This window comes from Oncorhynchus gorbuscha, linkage group LG02 (genome assembly GCF_021184085.1).
Source record: "Oncorhynchus gorbuscha isolate QuinsamMale2020 ecotype Even-year linkage group LG02, OgorEven_v1.0, whole genome shotgun sequence".
Lineage (NCBI taxonomy): Eukaryota > Metazoa > Chordata > Actinopteri > Salmoniformes > Salmonidae > Oncorhynchus > Oncorhynchus gorbuscha.
Genome location: NC_060174.1, coordinates 85,102,533 through 85,120,032, shown reverse-complemented (window position 1 = coordinate 85,120,032; position 17,500 = coordinate 85,102,533). Strand labels below are relative to the sequence as shown.

The 17,500-nt window shown below is 44.9% G+C and overlaps 1 protein-coding gene across 2 annotated transcripts in view; it reads left to right on the top strand.

Annotated features, from left to right (window-relative positions):
* The window catches only part of LOC124011976 (zinc finger and BTB domain-containing protein 16-A), a 175,890-nt gene that overhangs the window by 145,742 nt on the left and 12,648 nt on the right, over nucleotides 1-17,500 (top strand). For both annotated transcript variants that reach the window (XM_046325279.1, XM_046325270.1), the window contains exon 5: nucleotides 10,786-10,956. In XM_046325279.1, the coding sequence (XP_046181235.1) occupies nucleotides 10,786-10,956 (171 nt within the window). The remainder of the gene's footprint in view (nucleotides 1-10,785; nucleotides 10,957-17,500) is intronic.

Below are 17,500 nucleotides of genomic sequence, written 5' to 3'. Positions count from 1 at the left end.
GATGATATAGGGTACAGTATATACATATGAGATGAGTAATGTATGGTATGTAAACATTATATTAAGTAGCATTGTTTAAAGTGGCTAGTGATATATTTGATAGTGGCTAGTGATATACTACCCTCTTCACTACTGTCCCATCAATGTGGATAGGGGAGTGCTCCTTCTGCTGTTTCCTGAAGTCCACAATCGTCTCCTTTGTTTTGTTGACATTGAGTGTGAGGTTATTTTCCTGACACCACACTCCTAGGGCCCCCACCTCCACCCTGTAGGCCGTCTCGTCGTAGTTGGTAATCAAGCCTACCACTGTAGTGTCTTCCGCAAACTTGATGATTGATTTGGAGGCGTGCATGGCCACGCAGTCATGGGTGAACAGGGAGTACAGGAGAGTGCTCAGAACGCACCCTTGTGGGGCCCCAGTGTTGAGGATCAGCGGGGTGGAGATGTTGTTACCTACCCTCACCACCTGGTGGCGGCCCATCAGGAAGTCCAGTACCCAGTTGCACAGGGCGGGGTCGAGACCCAGGGTCTCGAGCTTGATCACCAGTTTGGAGGGTACTATGGTGTTAAATGCTGAGCTGTAGTCGATGAACAGCATTCTCACATAGGTATTCCTCCAGATGGGAGTGGGTCAGGGTGTCAGGTTGGGTGGAGGTGATATGGTCCTTGACTAGTCTCTCAAAGAACTTCATGATGACGGAAGTGAGTGTTACGGGGCGGTAGTCGTTTAGCTCCGTTACCTTAGCTTTCTTGGGAACAGGGTCAATGGTGGCCCTCTTGAAGCATGTAGGAACAGCAGACTGGGATAAGGATTGATTGAATATGTCCGTAAACACACCAGCCAGCTGGTCTGCGCCTGCTCTGAGGACCCGGCTGGGGATGCCGTCTGGGCCTGCAGCCTTGCGAGGGTTAACACGTTTAAATTTTTTCCTCACGTCGGCTGCAGTGAAGGAGAGTCCACAGGTTTTGGTTGCGGGCCGTGTCAGTGGTACTGTATTGTCCTCAAAGCGGGCAAAAAAAGTGACGGAGCTGGTTTTCTTTTTGTAATCCGTGATTGACTGTAGACCCTGCCACATACCTCTTGTGTCTGAGCCGTTGAATTGCGACTCTACTTTGTCTCTATACTGACTCTTAGCTTGTTTGATTGCATTGCGGAGGGAATAGCTACACTGTTTGTATTCGGTCATGTTTCCGGTCACCTTTCCCTGGTTAAAAGCAGTGGTTTGCGCTTTCAGTTTCACGCGAATGCTGCCATCAATCCACGGTTTCTAGTTTGGGAATGTTTTAATCGTTGCTATGGGAACGACATCATCAATATACTTTCTAATGAACTCGCTCACCGAATCAGCGTATTTGTCAATGTTGTTGGACGCAATGCGGAACATATCCCAATCCACGTGATCAAAGCAGTCTTGAAGCGTGGAATCAGATTGGTCGGACCAGGGTTGAACAGACCTGAGCGCGGGAGCTTCTTGTTTTAGTTTCTGTCTGTAGGCAGGAAGCAACAAAATGGAGTCGTGGTCAGCTTTTCCGAAAGGAGGGTGGGCAGGGCCTTATATGCGTCACGGAAGTTAGAATAGCAATGATCCAAGGTTTTACCAGCCCTGGTTGCGCAATCGATATGCTGATACAATTTAGGGAGTTTTGTTTTCAGATTAGCCTTGTTATAATCCCCAGCTACAATGAATGCATATGTGATTTCCAGTTTGCAAAGAGTCAAATAAAGTTTGTTCAGGGCCATCGATGTGTCTGCATGGGGGGGAATATATATGGCTGTGATTATAATCGAAGAGAATTCCCTTGGTAGATCATGCGGACGACATTTGATTGTGAGGAATTCTAAGTCAGGTGAATAGAAGGACTTGAATTCCTGTATGTTGTTGTGGTCACACCATGTCTCGTTAATCATAAGGCATACGCCCCCGCCCCTCTTCTTACCAGAAAGATGTTTATTTCTGTCGGCGCGATGCGTGAAGAAACCAGCTGGCTGCACCGATTCCGTTAGCGTCTCTCGAGTGAGCCATGATTCCGTTAAGCAAAGAACGTTACAGTCTCTGATGTCTCTCTGGAAGGCAACCCTTGCTCGGATTTCATCTACCTTGTTGTCAAGAGACTGGACATTGGCGAGTAGTATGCTAGGGAGTGGCGAGTGGAGCCTGACTTGAAGACCGCTACATTTCCCACTTTTACGACGTCTTTGTTTTGGATCGCAGGCTGGGATCCATTCCGTTGTCCTGGGTGGAAGGCAGAAAACAGGATCCGCTTCGGGAAAGTCATATTCCTGGTCGTACTGGTGGTGAGTTGACGTTGCTCTTATATTCAGTAGTTCTTCCCGACTGTATGTAATGAAACCTAAGATTACCTGGGGTACAAATGTAAGAAATAACACGTAAAAAAAAATAAACAGCATCGATTCCTAGGAACTCAAAGCGAGGCGGCCATCTCTGTCGGCGCCGGAAGTGCATGTACATCACTTGTGAATGATGCCCAGCATAAGGAACAATGCCTTTTTCTGCGACTTTTTCTAATCATAGCACACCTCATGTAGCCCATAGGCCTAAATGTTTTTAAGAAGGTTTGTATTACAACTAAAGTGGCCAAATAACTTCTTAAAGCAAATCTCGTCTGCTAAATGAACTAGTGTAACCCACAGCCATATGCCATAGCCACATCAGGACCTAACAAGGACAACTCAGAGGATGCTATTATTTTCTTCTGAAATAAACTACATTTTCTGCATATCATGCTTCTTTAGACATGTCTTTAATAAATAATGGATTTATTGTGAAGGTGTAGGCTATATTTCATGGATTTATTATACTTTTTGGAAGCCAGGAGATGCTAAATGTGTTTGTTAATTAACGGTCAATTACCGTGAGACCGACAGTTATTTGCTTGACAGTCACTGACAAAATGTTGTGACCACCACAGCCCTACCTGTGGCCACATTATTTAGGAAGGAACACATCTGTCTATGTAAGGTCCCACAGTTTACAGTGCATGTCAGAGCAGAAACCATACCATTAAGTCCAAGCAACTGTCTGTAGATCTCCTAGATTGTGCAGCATATATCTGAGGAAGGGTATAAAACAATTTCTAGAATGTTGAACGTTTCTAAGAGAACACTGGTTTCTATAATTGGGAAATGGAACAAATATAGAACTACCCAGACTGCCTAGAGATGGCCGTCCAACCAAACTGAGCAACCGGGCAAGAAGACCTTGGTCAGGAAGATGACCAAGAACCCATTGACCACTTTTACAGAACTACATAGTTCCTTAACTGAGATGGGAGAACCTACCAACCTACCAGAAATCAATTTAGAATTCAGGCTTTAACACAATGTAGAATAAGTCAATGGGTATGAATACTTTCCCTCCACACTGCAGCCCAGGGTCTGCTGGGGTCTGCTGGGGTCTGCTGGGGTCTGCTGGGGTCTGCTGGGGTCTGCTGGGGTCTGCTGGGGCCTGCTGGGGTCTGCTGGGGTCTGCTGGGGTCTGGGTCTTGGCAGTCCTCTGGCAGCATTGTCCCCCTCAGCAAGTCCCTGCCGGCACCCATTGTCCCCCCTGCTCAGTGCGGGCTGTCAAGAGCCCCCTTTACGCCTCCTCTCTGTGTGCACACACCCTTGCCCCCTCGCGCCACCCCACCCCCACCTTTCCCGCCACAGATGCCCCCTCTGACCTCTCACCCTCCCCCATGCTGTCAGACCCAACCTCTCTCACAAAACACACTCTTCTTGTCCAGCCTGCCCATACCACACTACCCACTTCGTGTACTTATTTACCCATTAATTCCTCATTCATCAAAGGGAATGATTAACGTGACACATTTTTTACCAGCCACACCCATTGCTGTTGTTGTGCATCTTAATTTTTATACCCATATTGTTTAACCAAAAGCAAAGTGTTAGTCAAGAGGCAGACATTTTGTTGTTCTCCATGCAGGAGCCATCTAAATGCTGGAATATGTTGATGAGTGAGACCAGGGCATAAAAGACAGGGATGTGGATCCTTAATTAACCCCGATCTAATGGTGATTTAATGCCTATATTCAGGTTCCTAGAGCTCTCTGCTTCATTAAACCCTGTGGTGTGTAGTACCCTAACACGCCCATGGACAGGAGAGCAGTTCTCATCCATTTAGGTGTGGCACCAACAGGAAACACGAGGACTGCCTCACCATTACAGAGACAGGCTAGAAATGCCTAGTGCTCATGTCCGTTCACACAAAGGAAAGTGGTGAAAGCAGACGGTCGAAGCCAAGACTTTCTGTGAGATCAGCTTATTATTTTTTTATTGATTTCATCTGAAGGCAGGGACATTTGACAATCAGCAGAGGACCTTAAGTTCACAGCACGTCATACATGCACTCGGCTGGTTACATTTTAGTACGTCCTCACGCACTAGGCACCAGGGGAAGCAACCTGAGTGATGAAATGACGTCTGACAATCCCCATAACACCAGGCCATTAGAAGTGGTAATGGTGGTGGCAGCTGTGGTGTTATTGTGATTATTCAAACTTGGTGTAATATCATGGTCACACTGATGGTTTTTGACTAGATAAGTGTGTACCCAGGTTTGTGCAGCCTCTTAATATGCAGTGAAACGCGTCAGCGAAAGACCCTCATCATATTAGGCTCATATCTCCCTCTTTGTTTGGGTTAAATTAAACAGAAAGGTTGACATAAATGCAACCTTGTGTGTGTGCTCTCATGCTCTTGCTATCTCTATCCCTTTCTCTCTCCCTCTCTCCCCAGACACACGCGCGCGCACACACACACACCCAGTCATCCACTCATACACACAGTTAGTCACTGTTATATATATACACACACATCACCGTACGATACATTGTTCAGGCCCTACACAAACCCTGTATATTTTTATCCACACAAAATATCCCCCCTCCCAGCAGGGCTTTGTGGCTGTACTGAAAAATCTATTCACATAGGATTCCCATAATTGAACTGTGAATGATACAGTGGCTCATTTGAAAAGCAACCAGTGAAGAGAACCCAGCTAGCAGACAGACGGTTGAGTTGGAAGACAGAGCAGCGGGAGAGAGAGCTGCTGCCATCATCCTTGCGGAGCTGAATGAGGAGAAATAAGCTAATTGACTTCAGTCCTTGCTCACACCTACTGTATGACTCGTGCGTTGTCATGTTCTAACAGCCAGCTAGACACACCGTAGTAAAATTGCTAATAGCAATACTGTAATTTTATTGCAAAGCAACAAATAAGAAAAATGTTCTCTGAAGGTGGTGTTGGTAGAGTTCATAGAATGCATGGGGATTAAACACAAGGGCAATTTCTACTTCACTTCCTCTCCTCAAACAGAAGTAAGGCCATAGCAGACAGAAAGCGTCTAGCCCCATGCCCCACCACCACTACCAGCATGCACACCTGTAGCTTCTCTCTCCTCTGTTTGTACCTCTCACAGACGTGTCACCGGCTCTCTGGGAGTTTGCCTATCCATTAAGGGCCCCGTCCGGCTTCGCTTAAATAACTGCTGCCGCCACTCCAGGGCCATTAAGTAACCACCGCCGCCCGCCCAGCATCCAGACGAGAGCAGAGCCCCCTCCCCGATGTACTGTGCCCCCCCTCCCGTTCCTCTCTTCCTCCCCCACCACCTCCTCTTTTCAGGTGTCACTTTGGGCCGACTCAATTTTACACTGTAATAGACCACCCGGGTCAGCTACTTTGTTCCTCTGCTTCCACCTTCCTTTTTTATCACTGCACCTCCCTTCATCTGTCAGCCCTTCACCTTGCCGCCCCCCCAAGACTGGACCGGTCGCATCACTTTGGACCACTTAATTCCAGTTAACGCTAATCAGCGCTACAGCGCAACACACAGGAGGCCCAGGAGAAAGACACTGTCTGTTCACCTCTGTGTGTACCCCTTTCTCTCACTCTCTCCCTCTTACGCTTTCTCTCTCTCTCTCTCTCTCTCTCTCTCTCTCTCTCTCTCTCTCTATGTAATGTCTCTGTGTCCTCCTATGTCTTTCTTCCTCCTTCCAAGCAGAAAAGAGTATCTGGTATTATTTCATTGTCATGGGTTCATAAACTGTATTGAATTGCAAAGTGCTCAAAACATGACATACAGACTCTGAAAGCTTGTATGTTTTGAAAAGGAAAGAGCTTTTTTATTACTTTGACTAGTGCAGCATATAATTGTAGTTCATATTGATTAATTGTACTCTTCTTTTTTGCTCTAAACAAAGAGCCAACAACCCTTGTATTTTCTCTCACCCCAAGATTGCAGCTGACATCTTGTTTGCACAACAGCATGTTAAACATGGTTCTTCTCAGAAAGACAGCTGAACTATTATGTCCATTTGTGTGAATGTATATATTGCAAGATGTATACTATTGTGGTGCTGGAGGGTGCAGGCAAAGAACTGAATACATGTTACTGTATCACGTGTGTGTGTGTGCGTGCGCGTGAAGGTATATCAGAGGTTAAAGGGCAATCTGTCTGCAAGAGCAGTGCCATTAGGATTAATGCACGCACACTTATACATGCTGCACACGGTCAAGTGTGGAATCTCAATTCAACGGCTCAGACACAAGAGGCATGTGGCAGGGTCTACAGTCAATCACGGACTACAAGAAGAAACCCAGCCCAGTCACGGACCAGGATGTCTTGCTCCGAGGCAGACTAAATAACTTTTTTGCCCGCTTTGAGGACAATACAGTGCCACTGACACGGCCTGCAATGAAAACATGCGGTCTCTCCTTCACTGCAGCCGAGGTGAGTAAGACATTTAAACGTGTTAACCCTCGCAAGGCTGCAGGCCCAGACGGCATCCCCAGCCGCGCTCTCAGAGCATGCGCAGACCAGCTGGCCGGTGTGTTTACGGACATATTCAATCAATCCCTATACCAGTCTGCTGTTCCCACATGCTTCAAGAGGGCCACCATTGTTCCTGTTCCCAAGAAAGCTAAGGTAACTGAGCTAAACGACTACCGCCCCGTAGCACTCACTTCCGTCATCATGAAGTGCTTTGAGAGACTAGTCAAGGACCATATCACCTCCACCCTACCTGACACCCTAGACCCACTCCAATTTGCTTACCGCCCAAATAGGTCCACAGACGATGCAATCTCAACCACACTGTACACTGCCCTAACCCACCTGGACAAGAGGAATACCTATGTGAGAATGCTGTTCATCGACTACAGCTCGGCATTCAACACCATAGTACCCTCCAAGCTCATCATCAAGCTCGAGACCCTGGGTCTCGACCCCGCCCTGTGCAACTGGGTACTGGACTTCCTGACGGGCCGCCCCCAGGGTAGGCAACATCTCCTCCCCGCTGATCCTCAACACGGGGGCCCCACAAGGGTGCGTTCTGAGCCCTCTCCTGTACTCCCTGTTCACCCACGACTGCGTGGCCACGCACGCCTCCAACTCAATCATCAAGTTTGCGGACGACACAACAGTGGTAGGCTTGATTACCAACAATGACCAGACGGCCTACAGGGAGGAGGTGAGGGCCCTCGGAGTGTTGTGTCAGGAAATTTGTAAGTCGCTCTGGATAAGAGCGTCTGCTAAATGACTTAAATGTAATGTAAATGTAAAATAACCTCACACTCAACGTCAACAAAACTAAGGAGATGATTGTGGACTTCAGGAAACAGCAGAGGGAACACCCCCCTATCCACATCGATGGAACAGTAGTGGAGAGGGTAGCAAGTTTTAAGTTCCTCGGCATACACATCACAGACAAACTGAATTGGTCCACTCACACTGACAGCGTCATGAAGAAGGCGCAGCAGCGCCTCTTCAACCTCAGGAGGCTAAAGAAATTCGGCTTGTCACCAAAAGCACTCACAAACTTCTACAGATGCACAATCGAGAGCATCCTGGCGGGCTGTATCACCGCCTGGTACGGCAACTGCTCCGCCCTCAACCGTAAGGCTCTCCAGAGGGTAGTGAGGTCTGCACAACGCATCACCGGGGGCAAACTACCTGCCCTCCAGGACACCTACACCACCCGATGTTACAGGAAGGCCATAAAGATCATCAAGGACATCAACCACCCGAACCACTGGCTGTTCACCCCGCTATCATCCAGAAGGCGAGGTCAGTACAGGTGCATCAAAGCTGGGACCGAGAGACTGAAAAACAGCTTCTATCTCAAGGCCATCAGACTGTTAAACAGCCACCACTAACATTGAGTGGCTGCTGCCAACACACTGTCATTGACACTGACCCAACTCCAGCCACTTTAATAATGGGAATTGATGGGAAATGATGTGAATATATCACTAGCCACTTTAAACAATGCTACCTTATATAATGTACTTACCCTACATTATTCATCTCATACGCATACGTATATACTGTACTCTACATCATCGACTGCATCCTTATGTAATACATGTATCACTAGCCACTTTAACTATGCCACTTTGTTTACTTTGTCTACATACTCATCTCATATGTATATACTGTACTCGATACCATCTACTGTATGCTGCTCTGTACCATCACTCATTCATATATCCTTATGTACATATTCTTTATCCCCTTACACTGTGTATAAGACAGTAGTTTTGGAATTGTTAGTTAGATTACTTGTTGGTTATCACTGCATTGTCGGAACTAGAAGCACAAGCATTTCGCTACACTCGCATTAACATCTGCTAACCATGTGTATGTGACAAATAAGATTAGATTTGATGTATGCACATACACTTTCTCCTACACAGCCCTCCTGTGTGCCATTCACTTAACAGCATTAAACAGGTCTGGGTTTTACGGCCATATTAGTGTTATTATTGTGTGGGGGAATGCAGTTACTAGTAGTTGTACATTGAAATGGGAGAAGTGGGTTCAGACCTGGGTTCAATTTAAGTCGCTCTGGATAAGAGCGTCTGCTAAATGACATAAATGTAAATGTAAATGTTCAAGTAGTATTCCAAAAATGTCAAATACTTTGAGCGTTTGCTTAAACCTGCTAGGTTGGGTGGTTGTACTTTTGGGACTTTTTATTGGTCCCATTGCAACAGGAAAGCTCAATCGAGCACAGCTAAAGTATTTGAAATTATTTTGAATAGTAGTTAAACCCAGATCTGGTAGGGTTAAATTAGTGTTTCCTTCTACCATGTCCAGACCTCACCTCATCCCAGACCCAGGTCAAAGGCTCGCCATGATCTTACATTCCTGCAGTTTTCCTCTCCCCCTTTCTCCCTCCCTCTCTCTTTCTCAAATTTTGTCACTCTCTCACTATCTCCCACCTCTCTCACTATCTCCCACCTCTCTCACTATCTCCCACCTCTCTCATTTCCTCAATTGCCCTGTTTCTGTTTGCCTCCAAAACCACTCAAACCATTTTCATTTCTCAACTGGACATTAATTGTTTGTGATAGCCCTGAGGTAGTGGGCAGGCTCTGACCACTGTGCTGTCTCCAGAGCACCCTGTGTTGTTACATTAGAGCGAGAAAGGAGAGAGGAAGGCCTGTCAGTCAAGCCACCTTAAGTGCCTCAAGTCCTGGAGGGATTCCAGTGAAAATCTGCCCCAATCAATGGCCCCCTTTTCATTGATAAAAGAAGAGGGAGAAGAAGATGTTGTGGGGGAGAAAAACATCAAAAGAAAGAGGTCTAGAGAAAGAGGTCTAGAGAAAGAGGTCTAGAGAAAGCCAGAAGGGAGTCTTGTCAGTATTTATTTGCACAGAAGCACCGTTACAGCCTCACTGTCAGAAGATTTAAGGACAGGCCCCGTTTTGTCTCATGTTGTTTTTTTACCTTTCTCTCCCAATACCCCATCGCTCTCTTCACTGCCCACATGGTTGCTTGAATTTTCCTTTGACTACCTTTTCCTCATCTCTCTCTCTCGCTCTCCCTCCCTTTTCCCCTCTCCCTTTCATTCTCTCCTGGGTGTGGATGGGAGACAGTGATTGATCCAGGGGGAGGGCTGTCTCTGGGCCTCCCTCTCGTGCGTTTATGAACATGAGTCCGCTGCTCCTCATAGATTTTTAAATTAGTGGCAGCTTTGCCCCAAAGATGCGTTATTGACTGATGAAATAGAAGCTGAGCTCTAAACACTCCCTCTTTCCCCAGAGTTTTGTCCAGTCTGGTAATTGAAAAGTGTGTGTGTGTGCGTGCGTGCGTGTGCGCACTGTATTCCTGTGTGTGACAGTATCTCTGCTGGAGAAAAATGAACACTACTTGTTGGGCTCAAGACTCAATTGAAATATAAAGCACATCTTTTCATGTGCTTCAAAAATGTATTTAGAAAACCTATCCTCAGTGGCCTTTATGAAGGCCTTGGCCATATTAAAGTGTCCTCTACCAAGCATGAGATACAGGGCCATTGCACATCCCATTGTGTTGACGGTTCCCTGAATGCTAAAACAGTCCTTAGCCTGCCTGTTATACTGCTCACATCGTTTGTCATTGCTCTCAACTTGGTGCTGACCTCTTGTGGTAAGGAATCACAGTTGCAATGTTCAAGCCTGTGTGCTTTTCCCAGTGGTGTTTTACAATGATCGATACCTCGTTTGGTTTAGGATACTTATTTCTTTATAAATGATCTAACAGATCTCAAGAAATGTACATCATTGTACAATGAACAAGAATGTTGAATATCCATAGAACGGAGATGAAATGGTCTTTATTCAGGAGTAGGGCCAAGAATGATGTGTCATTTCACTACATGACTGTCAACATGTTATGTTTGTCAGATTTATTCTCAACATTATCTCCTACTCAATTGAAGATACAAACTAGACTAAATGAGAAAAGAAAACTCACCTTGTCCTCCCTCCCTCTCTCCATTAGGCTCGGACATGGCCATCTTCTGCCTGCTGTGTGGGAAGCGCTTCCAGGCGCAGCCGGCACTGCAGCAGCACATGGAGGTCCACGCCGGTGTGCGCAGCTACATCTGCAGCGAGTGCAACCGCACCTTCCCCAGCCATACGGCACTCAAACGTCACCTTCGCTCGCACACAGGTCAGTGGCAGTGGCGACGCATACGGTCTAGTAGCAGCTACAAAGTATGTGGACACCCCTTCAAATGAGTGTATTCTGCTTTTTCAGCCACACCCATTGCTGACAGGTGTATAAAATTGAGCAAACAGCCATGCAATCGCCATAGACAAACATTGTCAGTAGAATGACCTTCATAGGATCCCACCTTTCCAAATAGACAGTTTGCTAGAGCTGCCCCGGTCAACTGTAAGTGCTGTTATTGTGAAGTGGAAACGTCTGGGAGCAACAACGGCTCAGCCGCGAAGTGGAAAGACTTCCCAGAAGAGTGGAGGCTGATATAGCAGCAAAGAGGGGGCCAACTACATATTAATGTCCATGAATTTTGAATGAGATGTTTGACAAGCAGGTGTCCACATTATTTTGGTTATGTAGTGTATGTCAACTCCCCCTCTATCCTAGTGCACTAGGACACACTCCTTTAGGCTACTCATGTTCTCTAACACTAACCGGTCAACTCAAACTCCTCTGACTACCCTACTAACAAATGACATTGTCACAACGTTGCAGATAGATTGTGAGAAGGTTGGTCATCACATTAGGCAATTTGTGAGGTAATAATTACACTCATGCTGTGGCAACATACTTTTGCAACAAATGAAAGCTACACATAGACCTGCTGAAGACTGACAGGGAAAAGGTTGTCAACACAGTCTCCTTAGGTCAGCAGCTGTTAACGAATCCATATATCTTATGATGGTGTGATGGATTGTCCCATTGACAGACATGGGTGACAGTATATTGGACAAGTGGCGATGTCTCAGTAGTCTAGCATCAGTTTAGACTCTAGAGCCCTGCAGGGCAACAACACATGTCTCACCACATTATGCTCATGGCTTTGGCTTCTGAACATGGTTGCCTATTATCTAACTCACTATAACTTAAAAAGTTGTATTTTTATTTAACCTTTTATTTAACTAAGCAAGTCAATTAAGAACAAATTCTTATTTATAATAACGGCCTACCGGGAACAGTGGGTTAACTGAAAAACAGATTTTTACCTTGTCAGCTTGGGGATTCGATCCAGCAACCTTTCGGTTACTGGCCTAACGCTCTAATCACTAGGCTACCTGCTGCCCAAGTCCACTATTTGCATGGCTGGCTGAATAAACAGAGAGATCTGGTCATTTGCTGAATAAATTCATGCCATGATCAAACGGAGCTGGTACTGTACATACCTCCAGGCTGGCTCGTTGGTGAGTAAAGGCCATGTTAATACTGTCAGTTGTGAGAAGGACGAGGCTGAAGTGGGAAATAGCCTGGCGGATGAGGTGATTTAGGGAAAAGCCCCTGTTACCGTGACAGAATATAAGAACATGGAAATGAATCCCATTTCGCTTGCAAAGGATGGATGCTCTCATCTTCCCTTTTTTTCCTTTCTGTCCTCCGCCGTCTGTCTGCGACCTTAAATAACAGTCTCTATGTCAGAGCTGATATAGCTCACCGGCTCACGGATAAATATTTGAGATGAAGGTGGCGAGATGAGCGCAGCCAGCTTATTTGCAAGCCGATGTGCAGCGATTTAGTGCGAGTGACTAGGTGAGGTGGTCCTGTATACTGGACCTCCGCATCTGCTTCTCTGTTTTCACGCCAATCCTCGGGACAGGACCAATGACATATACAGTGCAGTAGGAAAGTATTCAGAGCCCTTGACTTTTTCCACATTTTGTTACTTTACTGCCTTATTCTAAAATGAATGAAATAGTTGTATTCCCTCATCAATCTACACACAATACCCCATAATGACAAAGCAAAAACTGATTTTTAGAAATGTTTGCGAATTTATTACAAATAAAAAACTTAAATATCACAATTACATAAGTATTCAGACCCTTTACTCAGTACTTTGTTGAAGCACTTTTGTCAGCGATTACAGCCTCGAGTCTTTGGTATGACGCTACAAGCTTGGCACATCTGTATTTGGGGAGTTTCTCCCATTATTCTCTGTCAATCCTCTCAAGCTCTGTCAGGTTGGATGGGGAGTGTCGCTGCACAGCTACCTTCAGGTCTCTCCAGAGATGTTCAATCGGGTTCAAGTCCGAGCTCTGTCTGGGCCACTCAAGGACATTCAGAGACTTGTCCTGAAGCCCCTCCGACATTATCTTGGCTGTGTGCTTCGGGTCGTTGTCCTGTTGGAAAGTGAACTTTCGCCCCAGTCTGAGGTCCTGAGCGCTCTGGAGCAGGTTTTCATCAAGGATCACTCTTCTTTGCTCCGTTCATATTTCCCTCGGTCCTGACGAGTCTCCCAGTCTCTGCCGCTGAAAAACATCCCCACAGCATGATGCTGCTAGCACCATGCTTCATCGTAGGGATGGTGCCAGGTTTCCTCCAGACATGACGCTTGGCATTCAGGCCAAAGAGTTCAATCTTGATTTCATCAGACCAGAGAATCTTGTTAATCATGATCAGAGTCATTTAGGTGCCTTCGGCAAACTCAAAGCTGGCTATCATGTGACTGGAACTCAAAGCTGGCTTCCAAAAGCTTGCAAAAATCGCTGAAGTTGGAGACTTTCATTTCCCTCACCAACTTTAAACATCAGCTATCTGAGCAGCTAACCGATCACTGCAACTGTACATAGTCCATCTGTAAATAGCCCACCCAATCTACCTACCTCATCCCCATACTGTTTTTATTTTATTTACTTTTCTGCTCTTTTGCACACCAGTATCTCTACTTGCACATCATCATCTGCTCATTTATCACTCCAGTGTTAATCTGCTAAATTGTAATTATTCACTCTGGCCTATTTATTGCCTACCTCCTCATGCCTTTTGCACACAATGTATATATACTTTTTTTCCTACTGTGTCATTGACTTGTTTATTGTGTTATTGGCTTGTTTATTGTTTACTCCATGTGTAACTCTGTGTTGTTGTCTGTGTCACAATGCTTTGCTTTATATTGGCCAAGTCTAACCTGGTTAAATAAAGGTGAAATAAAAAAATAAAAGAATGTGCCTTTGACTGTGGAATGGCTTCCGTCTGGCCATTCTACCATAAAGACCTGATTGATGGAGTACTGTGGAGAAGGTTCTCCCATCCCCACAGAGGAACTTTGGAGCTCTGTCAGTGACTATCGCGTTCTTGGTCACCTCCTTGACTAAAGCTCTTCTCCCCTGATTGATCAGTTTGGCCTGGTGGCCAGCTCTAAGAAGGGTCTTGGTGGTTCCATAATTCTTCCATTTAAGAATGATGGAGGACTCTGTGTTTTTGGGGACCTTCAATGCTGCAGATATTTTTTGGTACCCTTCCTCAGATCGGTGCCTCGAAACAATCCTGTTTTGGAGCTCTATGGACAATTCCTTCATGGCTTGGTTTTTGCTCTGACATGCACTGTTAACTGTGGGACCTTATATAGACAGGTGTGTGCTTTTCCAAATCATGTCCAATCAAATTAATTTACCACAGATGGACTCTAAGTTGTAGAAACATCTCAAGGATGATCAATTTAACAGGATGTATCTGAGCTCCATTATAATTATCATAGCAAAGGGTCCGAATATTTATGTTTTTTATTTTGAATACATTCTAAACATGTTTTTGCTTTGTCATCATGGGTTATTGTGTGTAGATTAATGAGGGGAAAGAAATATTGAGTAAATTTTACAATAAGGCTGTAATGTAACGTGGAAAACATCAAGGGGTCTGAACCTGTTTTGTTGTTGTTGCTATGTATTGGCCAATGAGAGGCTTTGAAGCCATATTGACACTTCAGAAGAAGCAGTCCTCCATAGGAATTAATAGATTTCTACAGTATTTAAATGTAATATTTCAAGGACAGAATTTAACTATTGCTCTCATGGTGGGGACTGTAACATTAGTCCTCTAAAAACTATACTTTTAAGGAATAAAAAAAAATATGTTTTTAATTATGTTTAGTTCACATAACTTTTAAAAGTATGCATTAAGTTGTATGTAATAGAATACACATGGGAAATACAAACGTAGACATTAATAAATGCATTTCTATAGCTTCAAAAATATTTTTTTACAAATGGTGGTGAAGTGCCAAGATGGAGGCGCGGTGGTTTCAAAACAGTGCCCCCTGTCAGTCATCTAGTGTATATTATATAAACCATTGTCGGGGACACGAGGACGGTCCCCGTGCACGACTCCCTGAAATGTCATCACCAACCCCAATCTCGGCATGAGCAGCAAGACGAGGCAGCAGCACCGTGCTTTTTTGAGCCTGATCCTCCATATGTGTGTATTAAATTGCAATGAGCCAGTCACAAGCACCCTTGTAATATGATGTGGTGCCATTGTCAAGGGATAAAAACATCGGCAAGTCGCCATGGCACCTAAAATAATCCCTAATTTCAATAAAGGGGAAATAACCGGCAAATCTTACACGTATTTGCAGTTTTAATGTTTGTGTGTGTACTAGGGAAAAGAGAACTGATGTAAAAACACGCAGTAGCAGGTGATGTCGAAAGCAAAAGTCAAGCAGTCCTGTCTTCATCTCAGTTAGAGACATCATCGCCCTCTTCCGACAAGTCCATCATCATCACTTATACTGTGCCTTCAGAAAGTATTCATACCCTTTGACTTACTCCACATTTTGTTGTTACAGCCTGAATTCAAAGGCCTGAATCTCACCCATCTACACACAATACCCCATAATGACAAAGTGCAAACATGTTTTTAGAAATGTTTGCACATTTATTGAAAATTAAATACAGAAATATCTAATTTCCTGTGTTGCTTTGGCTGTATGCTTGGGGTCATTGTCCCGTAACTCTTCTACCAAGTCTCAGGTTGTTTGCACTCTGAAGCAGATTCTAATCATTGATTTGCCTGTATTTGGCTCCATTCATTGTTCCCTCTATCCTTACCAGTCTCCCAGTCCCTGCCACTGAAAACCATCCCCATGCTTCACGGTAGGGATGGTGTTAGACGGGTGATGAGCTGTTCCTGGTTTTCTCCAGACATAGCTCTTTGCATTCAAGCCAAATAGTACAATGTTTGGCTCTTCAGACCACATAATTCTTTGCATGCCTTTTTGTAAACTCCAGGCGTGCTGTCGTGCCTTTTTCTCTGGATTGGCTTCTTTCTGGCCACCATAAAGTCCAGATTGGGGAAAACTGTAGACTGTTGTCCTTCTTGCAGGTTCTCCCATTTCAGCCAAGGAACTCTGTCGTTCTGTCAGACTGGTCATTGGGTTCTTTGTCAGCTCCCTGACCAATGTCCTTCTTTCCCGGTTGCTCAGTTTGGTCTGACGGCCAGCTCTAGTTCCATATTTCTTTCATTACCCAATGATGGAGACCACTGTGTTCTTGGAAAATTTAAACTCTCTTGAAATTGTTTTATACCCTTCCCCAGATATATGCTGCACAATCTCGGAGATCTACAGACAGTTCCTTGGACTTCATGGTATAGTTTCTGTGGGACCTTATGTAGACAGATGTGTTTCTTCCTAAATCATGTCCAAACAATTGAATTGGCCACAGGTGAACATCACAGGTGGGCGTTATAGTGACATCTCAATGATGACCGAAGGAAATGGATACACCTAAATTCAATTTGGAGTGTCATAGCAAAGCAGTGTGAGTACTTACAGTACCAGTCAAAAGTTTGGAGACATACTCATTCCAGGGTTTTTCTTTATTTGTACTATTTTCTACATTGTAGAATAAGAGTGAAGACTTCAAAACTATAAAATATGGAATCATATTGTAAACCAAAAAGTATGAAACAATTCCAAATATATTTGAGATTCTTCAAAGTAGCCACCTTTTGCCTTGATGTCATCTTTGCATACTCTTGGCATTCTCTCAACCAGCTTCATGAGATAGTCACCTGGAATGCATTTCAATTAACAGGTGTGCCTTGTTGAAAGTTAATTTGTGGAATTTTTGAGCCAATCAGTTGTGTTGTGACAACGTAGGGGTGGTATTCAGAAGTTAGCCCTATTTGGTAAAAGACCTAGTCCATATTATGGCAAGAACAGCTCAACTAAGCAAAGAGAGACGACAGTCCATCCTTACTTTTAGACATGAAGGTCAGTCAATCTGGAATATTTCAAGAACTTTTAAGGTTTCTTCAAGTGCAAGACGCAAACACCTTAAAACGCTATGATGAAACTGGCTCTCATGAGGACCGCCACTGGAAAGGAAGACCCAGAGTTACCTCTGCTGCAGAGGATAAGTTCATTAGAGTTACCAGCCTCAGAAATTGCAGCCCAAATAAATGCTTCACAGAGTTCAAGTAACAGACACATTTCAACATCAACTGTTCAGCGTGAATCAGGCCTTCATGTTCGAATTTCTGCAAAGAAACCTCTAAAGGACACCAATGCAAATAAGAGACTTGCTTGGGCCAAGCAACACGAGTAATGGACATTAGACCAGTGGAAATCTGTCCTTGTAGTCTTATGAGTCCAAATTTGAGACTTTTGGTTTCACCTGCCGTGTCTTTGTGAGACGCAGAGTAGGTGAACGGATGATCTCTGCATGTGTGGTTCCCACCGTGAAGCATTGAGGAGGAGGTGTGGCGGTGCTTTGGTGGT